This window comes from Leptodactylus fuscus, chromosome 9 (assembly GCF_031893055.1).
Source record: "Leptodactylus fuscus isolate aLepFus1 chromosome 9, aLepFus1.hap2, whole genome shotgun sequence".
Lineage (NCBI taxonomy): Eukaryota > Metazoa > Chordata > Amphibia > Anura > Leptodactylidae > Leptodactylus > Leptodactylus fuscus.
The window spans coordinates 6,560,495-6,583,355 of NC_134273.1; the positions used below are offsets into that span (position 1 = coordinate 6,560,495).

Here is a 22,861-nt window from a genome sequence, read left to right on the forward strand (position 1 = left end):
TACTACTCCATATTCCTCCATACTCCTCCATATTCCTCCATACTCCTCCATATTCCTCCATACTCCTCTATACTACTCCATATTCCTCCGTACTCCTCCATACTCTCCATACTCCTCCATATTCCTCTATACTCCTCCATACTCCTCCATATTCCTCCATATTCCTCCATACTCCTCCATACTCCTCTATACTCCTCCATACTCCTCCATATTCCTCTATACTACTCCATATTCCTCCATACTCCTCCATATTCCTCCATACTCCTCCATATTCCTCCATACTCCTCTATACTACTCCATATTCCTCCATACTCCTCCATATTCCTCCATACTCCTCCATATTCCTCCATACTCCTCTATACTACTCCATATTCCTCCGTACTCCTCCATACTCTCCATACTCCTCCATATTCCTCTATACTCCTCCATATTCCTACATACTCCTCCATACTCCTCCATACTCCTCCATACACCTCCATACTCCTCCATACTCCTCCATACTCCTCCATATTCCTCCATACTCCTCCATATTCCTCCATACTCCTCCATACTCCTCCATACTCCTCCATACTCCTCCGTACTCCTCCGTACTCCTCCATATTCCTCCGTACTCCTCCGTACTCCTCCATACTCCTCCATACACCTCCATACTCCTCCATACTCCTCCATGCTCCTCCATATTCCTCCATATTCCTCCGTACTCCTCCGTACTCCTCCGTACTCCTCCGTACTCCTCCGTACTCCTCCATATTCCTCCATACACCTCCATACTCCTCCATACTCCTCCATATTCCTCCGTACTCCTCCATACTCCTCCATACTCCTCCATACTCCTCCGTACTCCTCCATACTCCTCCATACTCCTCCATACTCCTCCATACTCCTCCATATTCCTCCATACTCCTCCATATTCCTCCATACTCCTCCGTACTCCTCCGTACTCCTCCATGCTCCTCCATATTCCTGCACACGACTGCTCTTCAGTTTGGCATATGGTGAAATTCCATCACATTTAACCCTTTCCGAGATGCCCACAGCAAATCCTTCTCACCTGAACGAGTCCCTGCCAGCCTCACGGCTGTTGTCGTGGACGTAGCAAACCTTCTGAGCCGCCACATCCAACTGGCTGAAACTGGAAATGGGCACGCCAGGAAAATTGATGTACTCAATCTGACCATGAACAGGTGGCACAGAAACGGCGTACAGCAGCTTCTCTGGTTTTCCCGTGCCATCTGTTGCCATAAGAACATCTGTCATCAAGGTCACCCTGTCACCCTCTGTTAAAGTGACAGGGCTGGTGAGTAAAACAATGTCACCTATGGAAAGAAAACGGGGAAGAGAGGATGAGGGAATGCACAGTATGGCCGCAACAATGGAGAGCGGCAGATACAGGCAACAGTGTATACTATGGCACAGTATTGTCGATCATGGTGCAACTTGTATCACATTGTATTGTGTGCGCTGCGGAATATGTTGCCGCTATATAAATAAAATTTATTATTATTATTATTATTATTATTTATTATATCAGGGTGCTACATTGTATAACATTGTATATCATGGCTCAGTATTGTCTATCATGGTCCCACATTGTATAACATGGTGCAACTTGTATCACATTGTATATCATGGTGTCACATTGTATAACATTGTATATCTTGGCACAATAATGTATAACATTGTGTAACATATATTATGGCACCACATTTTATAACATTGTATATCATGGTGTAATATTGTATATCATTGTATATCATTGTGCCACATTGTATAACATTGTATATCTTGGCACAATATTGTATCATATTGTATAACGTATATTATGGCGCCACATTGTATCACATTGTATATCATGGCACAGTATTGTATCACATTGTATAACATATATTATGGCACCACATTGTATCACACTGTATATCATGGTGCCACATCACATATTACCGCCATAGCTGTATGGCTCCTATAGGCGGCAGGGTTACATATAGCTCCTATTGTCTCCTGTCATCTCCCACGTCTAATAAGGCATCTGCTTCATTAAGGCGACCGGCGCACAATGCGGAGATTCTCCGTTATCGGGGGAGGGGAGATTCCATTCACTTGTGGGACGATTCATTTTGTTCAGGAAATTTCCTTTCGGATCATTCATAAAACTCTGAGCTCATTAACCGCTTCATGACCAGGCCACTATCCACCGTCCGTGACCGGACACATCTTCAGGTTTTTGGTATAAAACATTTTTTTAGTCTAATTTTTGCACTTTTTCAGTAAGGCTTTATTTTTACATTTATTTTATTTTTACATTTATTTTATTTTTAAAGGTTTTTTCTTTTTTTTTTCTTTTTTTTTTAATAAAAGGGAAAATGAAAAATAAATGGCGGGAGTGCGTTGGTGTTTTATATTTTTCCAGTTTTATATTTTTTTAAATTTCTTCTAGTATAAACCGCTGCTCCAATGTTTGCACTTTTCCCTTTCTGTTACATTGTTTCGAGCCACCAGGGGAGGGGCTAGGATCTGATGTGGGCGTGGCAATGGTGCACTTTTCCCTTTCCGTTACATTGTTTCGAGCCACCAGGGGAGGGGCTAGGATCTGATGTGGGCGTGGCAATGGTGCAATTTTTTATTATTTTTTATGTTATATACATTGTGCACCCCATAAGGTGTAATAAATCTTTGGGGGACATTGTAACATTACATATTATATTTTCACTAAGTTCCTCAGTAAATGTGACGGGTACAATCACCCCCATCCCAGAAAGTTGTAATCTACACCGCAGAGCCTGATTGGGGTCCTTGAGGTTCCAGCTCCTGCTGCAATTCTCGGCCCCCTGAAGATCATGTGACCACCAGATTGGGAGAAAACTGTATCATGGCGGCCCCCATAGCGCTCACTGAGCAATGTGCATACAGAGATCGGGAAGGCAGGGCAGGGAACAAACCATCACTAGCTGGTCCCTGGGGGTGCGGCTGTCATTGACACCCCGCTCTCCTGCAAGATCTCCAGGTATATCCTGCCGCCCGGATGTATATAGTCAGCAAGTAGGTACAAAATTACAATTATTACCTTATTATTATTCAATGACAATTCTTACAATTTGATTCATTCCAACACCACTGCAGGGGCCTCTCTGGTCTGTACTTACTGGTCTTGCTATGTACACAGCTGCCTATAGGTGGCGCCAGTGAGACAGTTTTCTTCCTTTATTGCATACTTATTTCCCAGGAAGCATTGCCTGCAAACCCTTCACCATCAGGACGTCTCCACAAGTCAAATAGAAAGCGGCTTCTGAAAGCTTTAGTTTTTTCTCTAAATAATCGGAAAATAAAAAATCCAAGGCCAGAAATTCACCAGAATGTGAGGTGACCTGGACATACGTGTGTCATACAGTATAGAGTCACTTTCATGAGAGTAATTGGAGCTAAGTTAAGACTGGACACATCTGTACTCCAGAGTTGTGCTCTCAGTTCTACAGGCTTCAGAGCTGAACTCTCCCAGATGCTCCTGTTTATCCAGAGTCTGCATAGAGTTTATCACTTACATCTGCATTCTGGGATAGTGAGCGCAGCTCTGGAGTATAATACAGGATAAGTAATGTAATGTATGTACACAGTGACTGCACCAGCAGAATAGTGAGCGCAGCTCTGGAGTATAATACAGGATAAGTAATGTAATGTATGTATACAGTGACTGCACCAGCAGAATAGTGAGCGCAGCTCTGGAGTATAATACAGGATAAGTAATGTAATGTATGTACACAGTGACTGTACCAGCAGAATAGTGAGCGCAGCTCTGGAGTATAATACAGGATAAGTAATGTAATGTATATACACAGTGACTGTACCAGCAGAATAGTGAGCGCAGCTCTGGAGTATAATACAGGATAAGTAATGTAATGTATATACACAGTGACTGCACCAGCAGAATAGTGAGCGCAGCTCTGGAGTATAATACAGGATAAGTAATGTATATACACAGTGACTGCACCAGCAGAATAGTGAGCGCAGCTCTGGAGTATAATACAGGATAAGTAATGTAATGTATGTACACAGTGACTGTACAAGCAGAATACTGAGCGCAGCTCTGGAGTATAATACAGAATAAGTAATGTAATGATAGTATATATTATATGTATAGTCTGTAAAATTATAATTTTTTCTTACATACACTTTATATATTTCACCTATTCCCGTTGAGTGGTTATGGGTCTATGGACACTCACAGTGAAGTTTTCCACATATGTCCCCCTTCTATAGGTATATATATATTGGGTCTCGGGCTTAGTCATTCTGAATTTTTGCCAAAATAAAAAATTTCCTGTCCTTTGAGATCTAAATACAATAAATTTTCGGCAGATTTTCCCCTTCTGGTTCTTTCTTCCCCTCTCGCTCTTGTAGGGACACAAGGCGTTAATACTTTCGCTCGCCGCCTGGATGTTGTTAAGCAGATAGCGGCTTTATTATGTCGCAGCTTATTGGTTTTGGCAGAGGATTCCTAATTATATTAAAAGTGATGACGGACAAAGAACTTGGGGAGCAACAAGCTGTGTTTGGCCGAGGTCTCTGCTGTAAAACCTTTGAAACCAATTTGAATGGCTGGTCGGAGGCGCAGACAGTGTATGGAGAGGGGCCCGGAGGGGCGACTGCTGGGCTCAGCCTATTAGCCGCAGCTCAGGCGCCCACCACATTACAGGGGCCCGATCGAAAGACGCTTCATAGATGTGTGGAGCCCTGACATGCCTGACATGTGGAGCGCTCGGGCTGAGACGTATTATACGCCGGCTGCACCTGACAATGTGTCGCTAATACTGAAGGCCGGGCCCTGTTCTTACTGATCCCTGACAACACGACATAGATCAGGTCGATGCCAAGGAAACTTTTTTGGAAATAGAATAAGGTGGAAAAATATCAATATGTAGATAAATACGGCAACCTGAGGACAGGGACCAGAGGCGTCACTTATCTCCCGGGCCCCAATGCTAAATCTGTAATGGGGCCCCGACCTGGCATTAGAATAGAGGAGTCGGGAACAAATTTTTTTTCTGATATGGGGCAATTGGCAGGAGCCTCAGGGTTTGTTTTGTCTTCCCCTGGATCAAGACTGTAGGGATTGTAGGGTTATAGGTTGGACTTGGTGGATTGATGTCTCCATCCAACCTCATCTACTATGTAACTATATGTATGTGGTAGAGGGAGCGTTGGGGACCCCTCAGGGTCACAACCGCTACAACTGCACCCCCTATAGCTACACCCCTGGATGGGAGTCAGAAGAACAGAATATGTGTAAACCCTTAAAGTCACTCTTAAAGGGATTCTCCACTAGTTGTTAAAAAGTGACCTCAAGTGATCACCTGTAGTTAGCGGGAATACTGGGCCTTAAAGGGGATTTGTGGATAACCCTGGGGTGGATATTATACATTATATATACTCGCCTATCCCCAGTCCCAGGACTAATGGACGAACAAAATCTCCTGAGGTTTGCCCGTCTCTAGTAGGTATGTCTGCCCATGTATACCTACCCCAGCCACCCCTGAGTCTGCTCCCAATCCTGGACGACCCCTGCAAGGAGTTTATACGTTCTCTCCAGGTTTATATGGGTTTCCTCCAGTTTCCTCCCACATGCTAAAAATATACTCATAGCTAAAATGGCCTCTTGTAAAACAAATGACCCTTTTGGGTGTTGGGGATGAGCACCGATACGGCAACCACTGACTCCCCTGCTCCACAGCGCCCCCTGTACTTACAATATAAGTCATAGTCATAGCCAAGTAAACATTTTTCCTACAGTGGCCACTAGTGGGGACATGTGGTATTACACGTGCCATTCCTATTAACGCTCAACATGAGCATAGAAGACCAAACATCAGCCGTGCGAAAGACGGCCCCATTAATATGAATAGGGGCTATTCACATGACCGAGGTGTTGACGGTCCATTGTTACGGACCATGGATATATAGGTCATGCACCATTTTTCTGCAATGTATAAGGGATCCATGGAAATGGCTACAAAGTGTCCATCAAACTGGGTGTGTTCACATCCATTATCACCCAGGGTTCCTTGCTTGATCTTGCTGCAGAGTCTGCAGAATGGGGCCTAAGGAAGATTCCTTGAAGGAGTTTCCGGAGACTGAACGTGACAGACAATCCAAGACAATATATATATATAAAAAAAAATGGAACAAATAAATATAAAATAAAAAATAATTATAATAAAATATTCTAAAAATAAAGTAAAAAAGCAAAATACCTCTCTGTGTCTATGGGGCTGAGCACATTAGGCACAACCTGGCCTGACCCGACGGGTCATGTGACTATTACCGAACACAACCCCCGCGCCTGAAACCTTTCATTATCACTAAACGATTTCTTTCATTCTCACTTTTTTGTTTTCCTAAATTTTGATTTTATGTTTCTTTCTTTATTTCTTGATTATAATTTGGGTGACCCTTTACATTTCGCTATTTTCCGCCTTTCCCGTGGCCGCCTGGTGATTACCGGGAATTAATGGATTATCTGGAGCACCAGTTGGCAAATCATCGGGTCGCAAAAAAAAAAAAACAACAACAAAAAAAACAAAAAGTTGCGTCTGCAGCTGTTTACTAATAAATAAAGCCTCAGCTGTAAGGAGAAGAAATGAGACGCCCTTAATTGTGGGGCCGACCGAGCCCCTCCATGACAATGGCCCGTGATGTCAGGGAGCGCGGCAGCCAGACACGGTGCTGGGGAGTCGCTGTTTGCAGATGGCGCTGATGGTTCTGACCAGTTTTTAGCACAAGTTGCTTTGTAGATGAATGGGGGGGGGGGGGTTGTTTTTGTTTTTGCCAGAGACCCCCTCCCCACCATGACCCCCTCCACCTTCTGGGAATTAGCAGTCTCTGATTTTCTAGTGCCAATCTATCATCGGTATTCACATCTGAAAATTGCCTGGCATGGTTTTCCCAAAAAAAAAATATTTTGTGCGCTCTGTTTCTAATTTTTTAATTTTTCTTATTTTTGGAAATGTCATGTGCACTAAATATAAATTATAAAGATTTAATTCCACAACTACACTCCATTTCGGAAAAATTCTAATTTTATTAAATCCACATATCAATTTTAAATCTATTTATTTATTTTTTTTTAAAAAGTGGGGAAAAAAAGCAAAAAAAATATCTAAAATAAATCTTCAATTGCTAAATAATTAAATAAATCTCCTGTTATATGAATTCCATAAATTGAGTAACTTAATGACTTATGGGAAAAAAAATTGTAACAATATTTCAGGATGATTAACCCTTAACCTCGTTTTATGACGAGAAAATATTCGAGCTAGAAAAAAATCTGAAATATTTTTCAATTAAAAAAAAAATATGAAAAATTAAAGAAATTTATTCATTTCAAAATTTTACATATAATTTAAAAATCTTTTTTTAATTTTTTTTTTAGTTTTGCTTCAATTAGAAACAATATCCCTGTGATGACTTTATAATTTGATATCTTATCTATACCTCTCATTTTTACTTTACTATGTTGCGTAATTTACCAATAAAAAATATATAGATTTTAGAATTTTTATATATAAAAATCATATAAGAAATTTTTTTTAAATATATTTTTATATATATATATATATATATATATATATATATATATATATTAAAAATATATTAGAAATATATAATAATAAATATAATAATAATAAATCTATAATAAATAATAATAATTAATAATATAATATAAATATGTAATAATAATTAATAATAAATATAATAATATAAATATATAATAATAATAATTAATAAATATAAGAATATAAATCTATAATAAATAATAATAATATATAGTAATTAATAAAAATATAATAAATATAAGAATAATAATATAATAATAGTAATAATAATGATAATAAATCTATAATAAATAATAATAATTAATAATATAATATATACCGGTAATATAAATATATAATAATAATTAATATAATAATAATAATAATAATAATAATAATAATAATAATAATTAATAAGAATTAATAAATATAATCATGATAATAATAAATATAATAATAATAATATAAAATTAATAATATAATAATAATAAAAATATAATAATAATTAATCAGAATTAATAAATATAATAATGTTAATAATAATAATAATAATAATAATAATAATAATAATAATAATATATATTTTTTATATTATTTTTTTTTCCCACTTCTGAGACAGGGGGTCATTGCCACACACGTGGGAAAATTTTTTGCCCTTATTGAGATAATTGGGCTTGGTGACTGGTCACCATGGAAATGACATGACTACAGATGGCCCGTTGGAATGGTCATTGAAAACAGACACTCAATTGTCGTCGGTCTTGTAAACTTGACTCGGCGATTGAGCTATGCGGATAATGGCTACTATGTTAATTTGCATGTCTGCAGAGCACAACTGTTTTTGAAGGATCCCGGGGAATTTGTTCCACTCAGAAGAGACATAGAATAGTCTTGTATTCATGGGATAATACCGTATTATGGCCGTCTGACTCCGATACAAACCCGCATTAGGCCCCGACCCATAAAACTTACCTTTCTCTAGGTTTAGAATGGAGATGAAGAAAGTTTGCGGAGCCATATTGTGTTCTCCATCTGTTACGTAGAATCGGAAGCTGTCATGTCCCTTACAGCCCAAGATGAGGGTGTGAAAATACCAGATCTCATTCATGTCCACGTCCTCCTGGGTGAAATTCATACCGGCGTACAGCGTGACCCAAGACGAGTCCACCTAGGGGTCAGACCGCAATGAAAGAGGAAGTCGTCAGACTGACATCGATCAGCCACCCTGAGATGAATACTTAGGGGTGTGAAGACTTTTGCAACCAATATACTTTTTTTTTTTCTCTGATGTAAAATAATAATGAAAAAATTGAGCAATTTTGTAAATAACCTTGATTTAAAAATCTGCAGCCGTTTTGGGTATACAGCTCCTGCGCAGAGCTATGCACCTCCATTACAGACTACAGATAGAGGTGACAGGGTTACGCCGTCCTCTTGCTTACTAACTTGCATGAAGGCTGCAAGAATGGCGGCAAGATCAGATTCTAAAACAAACTACGGGGCGTGAAGACTTTGGCAAAATTTCTAAAATAAGTAATTTTTAATGCATGGCCTTTTGTTTTGTGTACACAGCTCCGGTGCGGATCTATGTGGCTCCATGGAGGGTGCGGTCTGATCCTGTAGCCATATTACACCTTCCCTCTGCTCCTTGCTTATACTGTAGATAATAAGTAGGTGACAGATTGATGGGAGTCTTACAGCAGGATCTGACTACACAAGGCTTGTCTGTAGTCTGTCACCATGCAGACACATAGAACTGCATAGAAGCAAATACAAATTATTCTTTATATAAGAAATAGTTACAGATTCTCTTCCTATAACTTCTGTATTTGTTACAGTGTTTCAGTATCGGAGTACAGTTATGGGGAACTGACTACAGATCGCAACTCAATAGCGTCATGTATGACAGCGAGCGCATAAGGTATAGAGGAGAATCCTACAACTTATTACACAAACAATAACATTTATTTCCAGTAACCTCTTTGAATACATTGTTACAATTCTCAGGTTCTACATCTTTTGTCTCAGCTCGTTCCCGCAGTGTATCTATTCTAGAGAGAAGGTGAAGATACAGCGAGCGCTCCGGCTCAGATGTTCTGCCTTTATTCCCAAACCTATAAAAATGCAGAAATATCAACTGACAGAACTATAAAATGTGGACATCTGTCTGTGCCGTATGGCTAATACCCTATATACAATATAGCCCTGTGTAGCGGGGTCCCCGGATATGTGCGTGGGAGTCTGGGAACGTCAGGAACGAGATATTCCATGGGAATCAGAGCCCAGCGTCACACCAGGCAAAGACTCACAACACACAACATATATACAACATATATACAAGGCAGTCACATATACACAACACACAACGTATATACAAGGCAGTCACATATACACCACATATATACAATATATACAAGGAAGTCACATATACACACCCATATACACAACATATATACAAGGCAGTCACATATACACAACACACAACGTATATACAAGGCAGTCACGTATACACCACATATATACAATATATACAAGGAAGTCACATAGACACCACATATATACAATATATACAAGGAAGTCACATAGACACCACATATATACAATATATACAACATAGTCACATATAATCACACAATACAGACCAATATACAAAACATATACATGTCTGGTCATTATGGGGTACTATGGCTGGCACTATGATCACAGCTAGAGATGAGCGAGTAGTACTCGATTGAGTAGGTGTTCGATCAAATACTACAGTATTTGAAATACTCGTACTCGATCGAACACTACTAGCTGTTCGAAGTTTAAGGTTCGATGCAGAACCAGCATTGATTGGAAGAATGCTATACATTCTATACTATATACTATACATTCTATACTATATGCTGTACATTCTATACTATATGCTATACATTCTATACTATATACTATACATTCTATACTATATGCTGTACATTCTATACTATATACTATACATTCTATACTATATGCTATACATTCTATACTATATACTATACATTCTATACTATATGCTGTACATTCTATACTATATACTATACATTCTATACTATATGCTATACATTCTATACTATATACTATACATTCTATACTATATGCTGTACATTCTATACTATATGCTATACATTCTATACTATATGCTATACATTCTATACTATATGCTATACATTCTATACTATATACTATACATTCTATACTATATGCTATACATTCTATACTATATGCTGTACATTCTATACTATATGCTATACATTCTATACTATATGCTATACATTCTATACTATATGCTGTACATTCTATACTATATACTATACATTCTATACTATATGCTGTACATTCTATACTATATGCTATACATTCTATACTATATGCTATACATTCTATACTATATGCTATACATTCTATACTATATGCTGTACATTCTATACTATATGCTATACATTCTATACTATATGCTATACATTCTATACTATATGCTATACATTCTATACTATATGCTGTACATTCTATACATTCTATACTATATACTATACATTCTATACTATATGCTGTACATTCTATACTATATGCTATACATTCTATACTATATGCTGTACATTCTATACTATATACTATACATTCTATACTATATACTATACATTCTATACTATATACTATACATTCTATACTATATACTGTACATTCTATACTATATACTATACATTCTATACTATATACTATACATTCTATACTATATACTATACATTCTATACTATATACTATACATTCTATACTATATGCTATACATTCTATACTATATGCTATACATTCTATACTATATGCTATACATTCTATACTATATGCTATACATTCTATACTATATGCTATACATTCTATACTATATGCTGTACATTCTATACCATATGCTATACATTCTATACTATATGCTATACATTCTATACTATATACTATACATTCTATACTATATACTATACATTCTATACTATATGCTATACATTCTATACTATATGCTATACATTCTATACTATATACTATACATTCTATACTATATACTATACATTCTATACATGCTATACATTCTATACTATATACTATACATTCTATACTATATGCTATACATTCTATACTATATGCTATACATTCTATACTATATACTATACATTCTATACTATATGCTGTACATTCTATACTATATACTATACATTCTATACTATATGCTATACATTCTATACTATATACTATACATTCTATACTATATACTATACATTCTATACTATATGCTATACATTCTATACTATATGCTATACATTCTATACTATATACTATACATTCTATACTATATACTATACATTCTATACTATATACTATACATTCTATACTATATGCTATACATTCTATACTATATGCTATACATTCTATACTATATGCTATACATTCTATACTATATACTATACATTCTATACTATATACTATACATTCTATACTATATACTATACATTCTATACTATATGCTATACATTCTATACTATATGCTATACATTCTATACTATATACTATACATTCTATACTATATGCTATACATTCTATACTATATGCTATACATTCTATACTATATGCTATACATTCTATACTATATACTATACATTCTATACTATATACTATACATTCTATACTATATGCTATACATTCTATACTATATACTATACATTCTATACTATATACTATACATTCTATACTATATACTATACATTCTATACATGCTATACATTCTATACTATATACTATACATTCTATACTATATGCTAAACATTCTATACTATATGCTATACATTCTATACTATATACTATACATTCTATACTATATGCTGTACATTCTATACTATATACTATACATTCTATACTATATGCTATACATTCTATACTATATGCTATACATTCTATACTATATGCTATACATTCTATACTATATGCTATACATTCTATACTATATGCTGTACATTCTATACTATATACTATACATTCTATACTATATGCTATACATTCTATACTATATGCTATACATTCTATACATGCTATACATTGCCAATCAACGCTGGTTCTTCTCTTACCTTTAGAAGTCTTCTCCGTGCAGCGTCCCCGTGGTGTTTTCCGGCTGGAATTCACTCTGCCTAGGCATCCGGCCTAGGCAGAGCCGACTGCGCATGCGCGGGCATGCCCACGCATGCGCAGTCGGCTCTGCTCAGGCGTCGGGCCGGGCAGAGTCGACCGCGCATGCGCAGTCGGCTCTGCCTAGGCCCCAATGCCTAGGCAGAGTGAATTCCAGCCGGGAGACGCCGCGGGGACGCTGCGCCGGGAGAAGACTTCAAGGGGAATCCAGCCCGACCGTCACTCGTGGACTTGGTAAGTATAATTTTATCGAATTTTGCGTATCCCTGAAACGAGCATTTCCCCCCATAGACTATAATGGGATTCGAAATCCGTTCGAACAGTGAAACAGTGAGCGGCTGTTCGAATTGGATTTCGAAGTTCGGACATTTTAGTGTTCGCTCATCTCTAATCACAGCGCTATGTCCGGTCCTGTTATGGGGTATTATGGCTGGCACTATGATCACAGCGGTCCTGTTATGGGGGTGCCATGTCGGGCACACTACTTGGGGCGCTGTACAATATACCCCATGTCCGTCATTGCCGCTCTCACCTTCCTTTTCAGCTCCCCATACGTCGGGGTGTTGTTAATGATATAATACAGCGATGTCCTGGGAGAATCTTTATCCTCGGCCTCCAGCACCAGAGCGGAGATGACTTTATTATCGGCCACGTCCACCTCCAGCCCGCCATTCCTGAGGATGAGAGGCAAAGATGGCTTTATTTCTGACCAGAGACATCATGGAAAGCTGGGTGATGTGCGTATGAGCACCATAGCTGGTAAATCTGCCTGGTCATGTACTGCAGTAATCCATCCCCTGTGCTCCTCTCACTGCAGACAGATGCCACTCAGGACCCTGGGAAAGTTGGGTGACCGTTCATCTCATACCTGTGATGGCAGCCACTTGGCTTGTTACATCTTATATTTGTTTGCACCACATTTATGAAATATATATGCCTTTCCCTCATATGATTGGATAACAGGACAAAATACCATTCAGAAGCATAGGAAAGCTGGGTGACAGTCTGTGTGGACTTGTTAATGCCATGTTTCCCTGCAGATAAGCGGCGCCCACATCACTGCGCACGTTGCCTGTGAGAGCCTGCGAGATGCTGATTGTCACATTTCTCACGCGCTTGTGGTCGCCGCGACATTCCTTATGTACGGCAGATTATAGGGTAATTATAGAAAGCGACGCGGATTATACATCAGATGTGGAATCTCATCCAGACCACTCCACATGGATAAACTGCAGGGGAACTCAATGACCTCAGCTGCTGCAGAGCCTCTTGGGAAACCAAATCCTGCTCTCGCTCTTGAGCCGGTTCCCAGTTTGTGAAGTACAATGGTGATTGACAGCGGGTCCTCCTCGGGGACTGGGTGGCAGCTGCCGACTTCAGTGCCCGGGCGTCTGTGGCAGACAAGTGCCCTCCCATGGTGGTCCAAATCATTAACATCTCACTAGCCTGAAGGGCAATTGCCCCCCGGGGGCTTCAGGAGCTTGTCTGAGCCCTTATCTCTATGGTCACAATTATACCCCAATACAAATCTGCTCCCCCGGGACTTGCTGAGGGTTGTAGTCCTCATAAGGAATGTAATGGCCATGGCTCTGGTGAGAGGTTGGATATGATGGGCTGATGTCTTTATCCAACTTCATATATATATGTGACTATATGTAACTATATGTGACTATGTAACTAAATGAAACTATATGTGACTATGTAACTATATGTGACTATATGTAACTATATGTGACTATATGTAACTATATGTGACTATATGTAACTATATATGACTATATGTAACTATATATGACTATGTAACTATATGTGACTATGTAACTATATGTAACTATATGTGACTATATGTAACTATATGTGACTATATGTAACTATATGTGACTATATGTAACTATATATGACTATGTAACTATATGTGACTATATGTAACTATATATGACTATATGTAACTATATATGACTATGTAACTATATGTGACTATGTAACTATATGTGACTATGTAACTATGTAACTAATACCTCTGGACAGTCAGGGAACTAGTACAGGGTAACATGAGTTTCAGTGCGGGGTACACGGGATATCGGGGTCACGGGGTAAAGTGATAGAGATGTAGCAGAGCTGTCTATCTGTCTGTCTGTCTATCTATCTGTCTGTCTATCTACAGTCCTATGAAAAAGTTTGGGCACCCCTATTAATCTTAATCATTTTTTGTTCTAAATATTTTGGTGTTTGCAGCAGCCATTTCAGTTTGATATATCTAATAACTGATGGACACAGTAATATTTCAGGATTGAAATGAGGTTTATTGTACTAACAGAAAATGCGCAATATGCATTAAACCAAAATTTGACCGGTGCAAAAGTATGGGCACCCTTATCATTTTATTGATTTGAATACTCCTAACTACTTTTTACTGACTTACTGAAGCACAAAATTGGTTTTGTAACCTCAGTGAGCTTTGAACTTCATAGCCAGGTGTATCCAATCATGAGAAAAGGTATTTAAGGTGGCCAATTGCAAGTTGTTCTACTATTTGAATCTCCTCTGAAGAGTGGCATCATGGGCTACTCAAAACAACTCTCAAATGATCTGAAAACAAAGATTGTTCAACATAGTTGTTCAGGGGAAGGATACAAAAAGCTGTCTCAGAGATTTAACCTGTCAGTTTCCACTGTGAGGAACATAGTAAGGAAATGGAAGACCACAGGGACAGTTCTTGTTAAGCCCAGAAGTGGCAGGCCAAGAAAAATATCAGAAAGGCAGAGAAGAAGAATGGTGAGAAGAGTCAAGGACAATCCACAGACCACCTCCAAAGAGCTGCAGCATCATCTTGCTGCAGATGGTGTCACTGTGCATCAGTCAGCAATACAGCGCACTTTGCACAAATAGAAGCTGTATGGGAGATGATGAGAAAGAAGCCGTTTCTGCACGTACGCCACAAATAGAGTCGCCTGAGGTATGAAAAAGCACATTTGGACAAGCCAGCTTCATTTTGGAAACAAAAATTGAGTTGTTTGGTTATAAAAAAAGGCGTTATGCATGGCGTCCAAAAAGAAACAGCATTCCAAGAAAAACACTTGCTACCCACTGTAAAATTTGGTGGAGGTTCCATCATGCTTTGGGGCTGTGTGGCCAATGCCGGCACCGGGAATCTTGTTAAAGTTGAGAGTCGCATGGATTCCACTCAGTATCAGCAGATTCTTGAGAATAATGTTCAAGAATCAGTGACGAAGTTGAAGTTACGCCGGGGATGGATATTTCAGCAAGACAATGATCCAAAACACCGCTCCAAATCCTCAGGCATTCATGCAGAGGAACAATTACAATGTTCTGGAATGGCCATCCCAGTCCCCAGACCTGAATATCATTGAACATCTGTGGGATGATTTGAAGCGGGCTGTCCATGCTCGGCGACCATCTAACTTAACTGAACTTGAATTGTTGGTCCAAAATACCTTCATCCAGGATCCAGGAACTGATTAAAAGCTACAGGAAGCGACTAGAGGCTGTTATCTTTGCAAAAGGAGGATCTACTAAATATTAATGTCACTTTTCTGTTGAGGTGCCCATATTTTTGCACCGGTCAAATTTTGGTTTAATGCATATTGCGCATTTTCTGTTAGTACAATAAACCTCATTTCAATCCTGAAATATTACTGTGTCCATCAGTTATTAGATATATCAAACTGAAATGGCTGCTGCAAACACCAAAATATTTAGAACTAAAAATGATTAAGATTAATAGGGGTGCCCAAACTTTTTCATAGGACTGTATCTATCTATCTATCTATCTATCTATCTATCTATCTATCTATCTATCTATCTCCTATCTATCTATCTATATCCTATCTATCTATCTATCTATCTATCTATCTATCTATCTATCTATCTCCTATCTATCATCTATCTATCTATCTATCTATCTATCTATCTATCTATCTATCTATCTCCTATCTATCTACCTGTCTGTCTATCTATCTGCCGATTTTCTTGCCTATAACATTATGACACGGTCACCTGATGAGCTGCGGTTTTTCATCGTTGACTGGCGTTATCTGGATGTATAGCGCCTCCTGGACTGCGTGCTTGCCGTCTGTCAGCTGTACGATGAATCGGTCTTGCCGCGTCTCCGAGTCATCGTGCCGGTACACAATGGTCATTCCTGAAGGAAAACAAGTCATTCATCTCTCCCAGGAATGGACGGAACAGGAGAGGAGCATCGGGGCGACAGCCCGGGCACAGGGGGCTACCTGTCATATCATAAGACCCCTCCCCAAACTGCACACAGGCGTCACCGGAGCAGGATTCTTATTGGTGTCTTGTACCTTGTACCCTTTAGGGGTCTGATCTGGGGTCTGATAATATGTGTGCTGGTCTCTCCCGCGGTGACGTCTACGTCTCTGACCCCATAGTTACCCCCTTGCACTTTCTTCCCCTACTCTGATCGGTACGTACTGGTAGGTCCACATGACAGCCCACCCATATCCCGAGGATTACAATTCCTATACAATATTGGGGACACTCGCTGCGGCTTTAGGAACGCCCCAGACACTTCTCTTTGTGCCCCTTGTCTGTCTGCGACTTCCTCGCTTACTCCTTAAGACTTTCTATCCCATTCAGATGGGAAATCTTCTCCTCATTTTGGATTTTTACTCTCTTTGCGGCCATGTATGACGCCTGAGCCTGCAATAACAGCGGGCGGCCAGCAGAGGACATTCACGGCCCGTCTATTATACAGAGATTTTACTCCGCTGGATCCCGGACAAGAAGGAATCGAAGAAGCTTCACAAATACAGAACAGATCCCTGGCCAGGAGCCTCATCTGGATATGGGAGGAAGCCCCATAGATGACCCCCGCCACCCCCCGACTATATATCTATATACTGCACTATATACTAGATATAACAGACCTTGCCTCAGTGCATCCAGGGTGACGTCCTCCCTTAGGGTCTGTCTGTGCATCTCTATAGGATCCATAGACTTATAGTGTCCGATTCCTGCAGCCTGGGGGCCGTGCAATAATACGCCATGTGCTGGGGGGGTCACGACGGAGAAGCGCAATATGTCAGGTGGGATATCCAGGTCTTCTGCACTCAATGTAGCCGGACCAATCTCGTAGCTTCCCCCCTCCGTTACCTAAAGGAGATTTAAGACAAAGCGCGGGGTCACAAACTTTAAATGCAAACTTAACCTAAAACTGGCGCATCCATCTGAGGACCCAGGTTACAAATAGGTGACATCTGTTTCTGGGAAAGCTGGGTGACAACCAAAATGGCCATCGATGCAGATCGGCTAAGGTTTGGCACCCAACTTTTCCAGACTCCTGAAAGACAAATTTGTCATATTAAGTTAAATGGCGGCATGTAGTGCTATAGAGCTAGACAAATGTGCCATTCAGTAGTTTAGGAAAGCTGGGTGATTTTCGAAATTGTAGCGAAAAGCCCCCCAAAAATGGAAAATTTGCTGCGTGACCTTTGATTGAACCCTAAGACTTGGATGGCGGGAGCGGCAGGATCACGCTGGGATGTAGCTGTAAGATTTTGGGTCGAAATGAGAAGATTACTGCCAACCCAACGAGGCCGGAGTGTGACAGATTGGGATGAGCGTAGCGCCCGCTTATAGAGGTCTATGTGAGAAAGCAAAGACTGATTGTCCCAAAGTGCCCGATATTAGTCATGGAAAGACTCACAGGCTCCAGCAGAGCGGAGCGGCCTCTTCCCGGATCCCCTGCTCCTCTATAAACATGAAATCTCCTAAATATAGCGTCTCTGTGTGTGGCACCCGCAGCCGCGATTGGGATTTATACCAGCTGAGAACCACACATGGAAGTTGGGATTTACGTCCCTTTATCCTGTGCCATGTATGTCTGCCCTAAGACACCGGCCATTTTTTTCATGCGGTCTGTTTACACTTTGTGGTCGGCGCTGTTCACAGGGGACTAGTGATGATAAAATGCAAACCCATCACCGAACCTGCCAATAAGGCGTCGCTCTGCCTCCTCACACTTTGTCTCCACACTTCATTCATCTCCTGAACTGGCAACGACTCCTGCTTATATTCTGTTTGCAATGTTGTGGATATTGGAGAATAAATCTAAAGGCCATATCAGCGCCACCCCATATAGAATAATACCGTATAAAACGTGCAGTCACTGTGTACAGGATCATGAGTTATATCCTGTATTATACTCCAGAGCTGCGCTCACTATTCTGCTGGTGCAGTCACTGTGTACATACATTACATTACTTATCCTGTATTATACTCCAGAGCTGCGCTCACTATTCTGCTGGTGCAGTCACTGTGTACATACATTATATTACTTATCCTGTATTATACTCCAGAGCTGCGCTCACTATTCTGCTGGTACAGTCACTGTGTACATACATTACATTACTTATCCTGTATTATACTCCAGAGCTGCGCTCACTATTCTGCTGGTACAGTCACTGTGTACATACATTACATTACTTATCCTGTATTATACTCCAGAGCTGCGCTCACTATTCTGCTGGTACAGTCACTGTGTACATACATTACATTACTTATCCTGTATTATACTCCAGAGCTGCGCTCACTATTCTGCTGGTGCAGTCACTGTGTACATACATTACATTACTTATCCTGTATTATACTCCAGAGCTGCGCTCACTATTCTGCTGGTACAGTCACTGTGTACATACATTACATTACTTATCCTGTATTATACTCCAGAGCTGCGCTCACTATTCTGCTGGTGCAGTCACTGTATACATAAATTACATTACTTATCCTGTATTATACTCCAGAGCTGCGCTCACTATTCTGCTGGTACAGTCACTGTGTACATACATTACATTACTTATCCTGTATTATACTCCAGAGCTGCGCTCACTATTCTGCTGGTGCAGTCACTGTGTACATACATTACATTACTTATCCTGTATTATACTCCAGAGCTGCGCTCACTATTCTGCTGGTGCAGTCACTGTATACATACATTACATTACTTATCCTGTATTATACTCCAGAGCTGCGCTCACTATTCTGCTGGTACAGTCACTGTGTACATACATTACATTACTTATCCTGTATTATACTCCAGAGCTGCGCTCACTATTCTGCTGGTACAGTCACTGTGTACATACATTACATTACTTATCCTGTATTATACTCCAGAGCTGCGCTCACTATTCTGCTGGTACAGTCACTGTGTACATACATTACATTACTTATCCTGTATTATACTCCAGAGCTGCGCTCACTATTCTGCTGGTGCAGTCACTGTGTACATACATTACATTACCTATCCTGTATTATACTCCAGAGCTGCGCTCACTATTCTGCTGGTACAGTCACTGTGTACATACATTACATTACTTATCCTGTATTATACTCCAGAGCTGCGCTCACTATTCTGCTGGTACAGTCACTGTATACATACATTACATTACTTATCCTGTATTATACTCCAGAGCTGCGCTCACTATTCTGCTGGTACAGTCACTGTGTACATACATTACATTACTTATCCTGTATTATACTCCAGAGCTGCGCTCACTATTCTGCTGGTACAGTCACTGTGTACATACATTACATTACTTATCCTGTATTATACTCCAGAGCTGCGCTCACTATTCTGCTGGTACAGTCACTGTGTACATACATTACATTACTTATCCTGTATTATACTCCAGAGCTGCACTCACTATTCTGCTGGTGCAGTCACTGTGTACATACATTACATTACTTATCCTGTATTATACTCCAGAGCTGCGCTCACTATTCTGCTGGTGCAGTCACTGTATACATACATTACATTACTTATCCTGTATTATACTCCAGAGCTGCACTCACTATCCCACAGTGTTCATTCTCTATGGGCAGTAGATGCAGTGTACAGTGTTCATGCTCTGTGTGCAGTAGATGCAGTGTACAGTGTTCATGCTCTGTGTGCAGTGGATGCAGTGTACAGTGTTCATGCTCTGTGTGCGGTAGATGCAGTGTACAGTGTTCATGGTCTGTGTGCGGTGGATGCAGTGTACAGTTTTCATGCTCTGTGTGCGGTAGATGCAGTGTACAGTGTTCATGCTCTGTGTGCGGTAGATGCAGTGTACAGTATTCATGCTCTGTGTGCGGTAGATGCAGTGTACAGTGTTCATGCTCTGTGTGCAGTAGATGCAGTGTACAGTGTTCATGCTCTGTGTGCAGTAGATGCAGTGTACAGTGTTCATGCTCTGTGTGCAGTAGATGCAGTGTACAGTGTTCATGCTCTGTGTGCAGTAGAGGCAGTGTACAGTGTTCATGCTCTGTGTGCGGTAGATGCAGTGTACAGTGTTCATGCTCTGTGTGCAGTAGATGCAGTGTACAGTGTTCATGCTCTTTGTGTGGTAGATGCAGTGTACAGTGTTCATGGTCTGTGTGCGGTGGATGCAGTGTACCGTGTTCATGCTCTGTGTGCGGTAGATGCAGTGTACAGTATTCATGCTCTGTGTGCGGTAGATGCAGTGTACAGTGTTCATGCTCTGTGTGCGGTAGATGCAGTGTACAGTGTTCATGCTCTGTGTGCAGTAGATGCAGTGTACAGTGTTCATGTTCTGTGTGCGGTAGATGCAGTGTACAGTGTTCATGCTCTGTGTGCGGTAGATGCAGTGTATTCATGCACTTTATGGACTCACATTCAGGCCCTCTGGGACATTAGATAGTTCTCCTTCTATCTACAGGATCATAAACCTTGAAGACGCTTCCCATAAAAGAGCCGCCTAATCATGAGCAGCTGCCCTGGGGCTTGTGCGCACTGACTGCATAATCCTGACCCCGCTCAGCAGGTGTTTGCAGCCCCGGTCACACTATGCATTTCAATGACCAGAGATGTGCAGGCACGCAGCCTCAACTGAAAGCATCTGCAGGGCCGGATTTACAGAAATGGTACCCTGAGCAACAAGTGCTATACGTCCGCATGTACCCAAATATAACATAACAAATTATACTGCACTATAAGAAACATCACTGCCATCATACAATGCCTACATAATACCTCCATACATTATCTGTATAATACTGCCATATACTGCCTACATCATACTGCCATATAGCACTGACTGTGCACATAATACCTCCATACATTATCTATATAATACTGCCATATACTGCCCACATCATACTGCCATATAGCTCTCACTGTGCACATAATACCTCCATACATTATCTATATAATACTGCCATATACTGCCCACATCATACTGCCATATAGCACTCACTGTGCACATAATACCTCCATACATTATCTGTATAATACTGCCATATACTGCCTACATCATACTGCCATATAGCACTGACTGTGCACATAATACCTCCATACATTATCTATATAATACTGCCATATACTGCCCACATCATACTGCCATATAGCTCTCACTGTGCACATAATACCTCCATACATTATCTGTATAATACTGCCATATACTGCCCACATCATACTGCCATATAGCTCTCACTGTGCACATAATACCTCCATACATTATCTGTATAATACTGCCATATACTGCCCACATCATACTGCCATATAGCTCTCACTGTGCACATAATACCTCCATACATTATCTATATAATACTGCCATATACTGCCCACATCACACTGCCATATAGCACTGACTGTGCACATAATACCTCCATACATTATCTGTATAATACTGTCATATACTGCCAACATCATACTGCCATATAGCTCTCACTGTGCACATAATACCTCCATACATTATCTATATAATACTGCCATATACTGCCCACATCATACTGCCATATAGCTCTCACTGTGCACATAATACCTCCATACATTATCTGTATAATACTACCATATACTGCCCACATCATACTGCTATATAGCTCTCACTGTGCACATAATACCTCCATACATTATCTATATAATACTGCCATATACTGCCCACATCATACTGCCATATAGCTCTCACTGTGCACATAATAACTCCATACATTATCTATATAATACTGCCATATACTGCCCACATCATACTGCCATATAGCTCTCACTGTGCACATAATACCTCCATACATTATCTATATAATACTGCCATATACTGCCCACATCATACTGC

At 39.9% G+C, this 22,861-nt stretch overlaps 1 protein-coding gene across 1 annotated transcript in view; it reads right to left on the minus strand.

The window, feature by feature from the left end:
* Positions 1-22,861, minus strand: part of LOC142218828 (FRAS1-related extracellular matrix protein 1-like) — a 117,205-nt gene that overhangs the window by 49,224 nt on the left and 45,120 nt on the right. Inside the window, exons 20-24 of the mRNA XM_075287784.1 lie at positions 17,681-17,906; positions 16,788-16,932; positions 13,303-13,444; positions 8,556-8,751; positions 1,052-1,316 (exon numbers count right to left, since the gene is read on the minus strand). Coding sequence (XP_075143885.1) covers positions 1,052-1,316; positions 8,556-8,751; positions 13,303-13,444; positions 16,788-16,932; positions 17,681-17,906 — 974 coding nt within the window. The remainder of the gene's footprint in view (positions 1-1,051; positions 1,317-8,555; positions 8,752-13,302; positions 13,445-16,787; positions 16,933-17,680; positions 17,907-22,861) is intronic.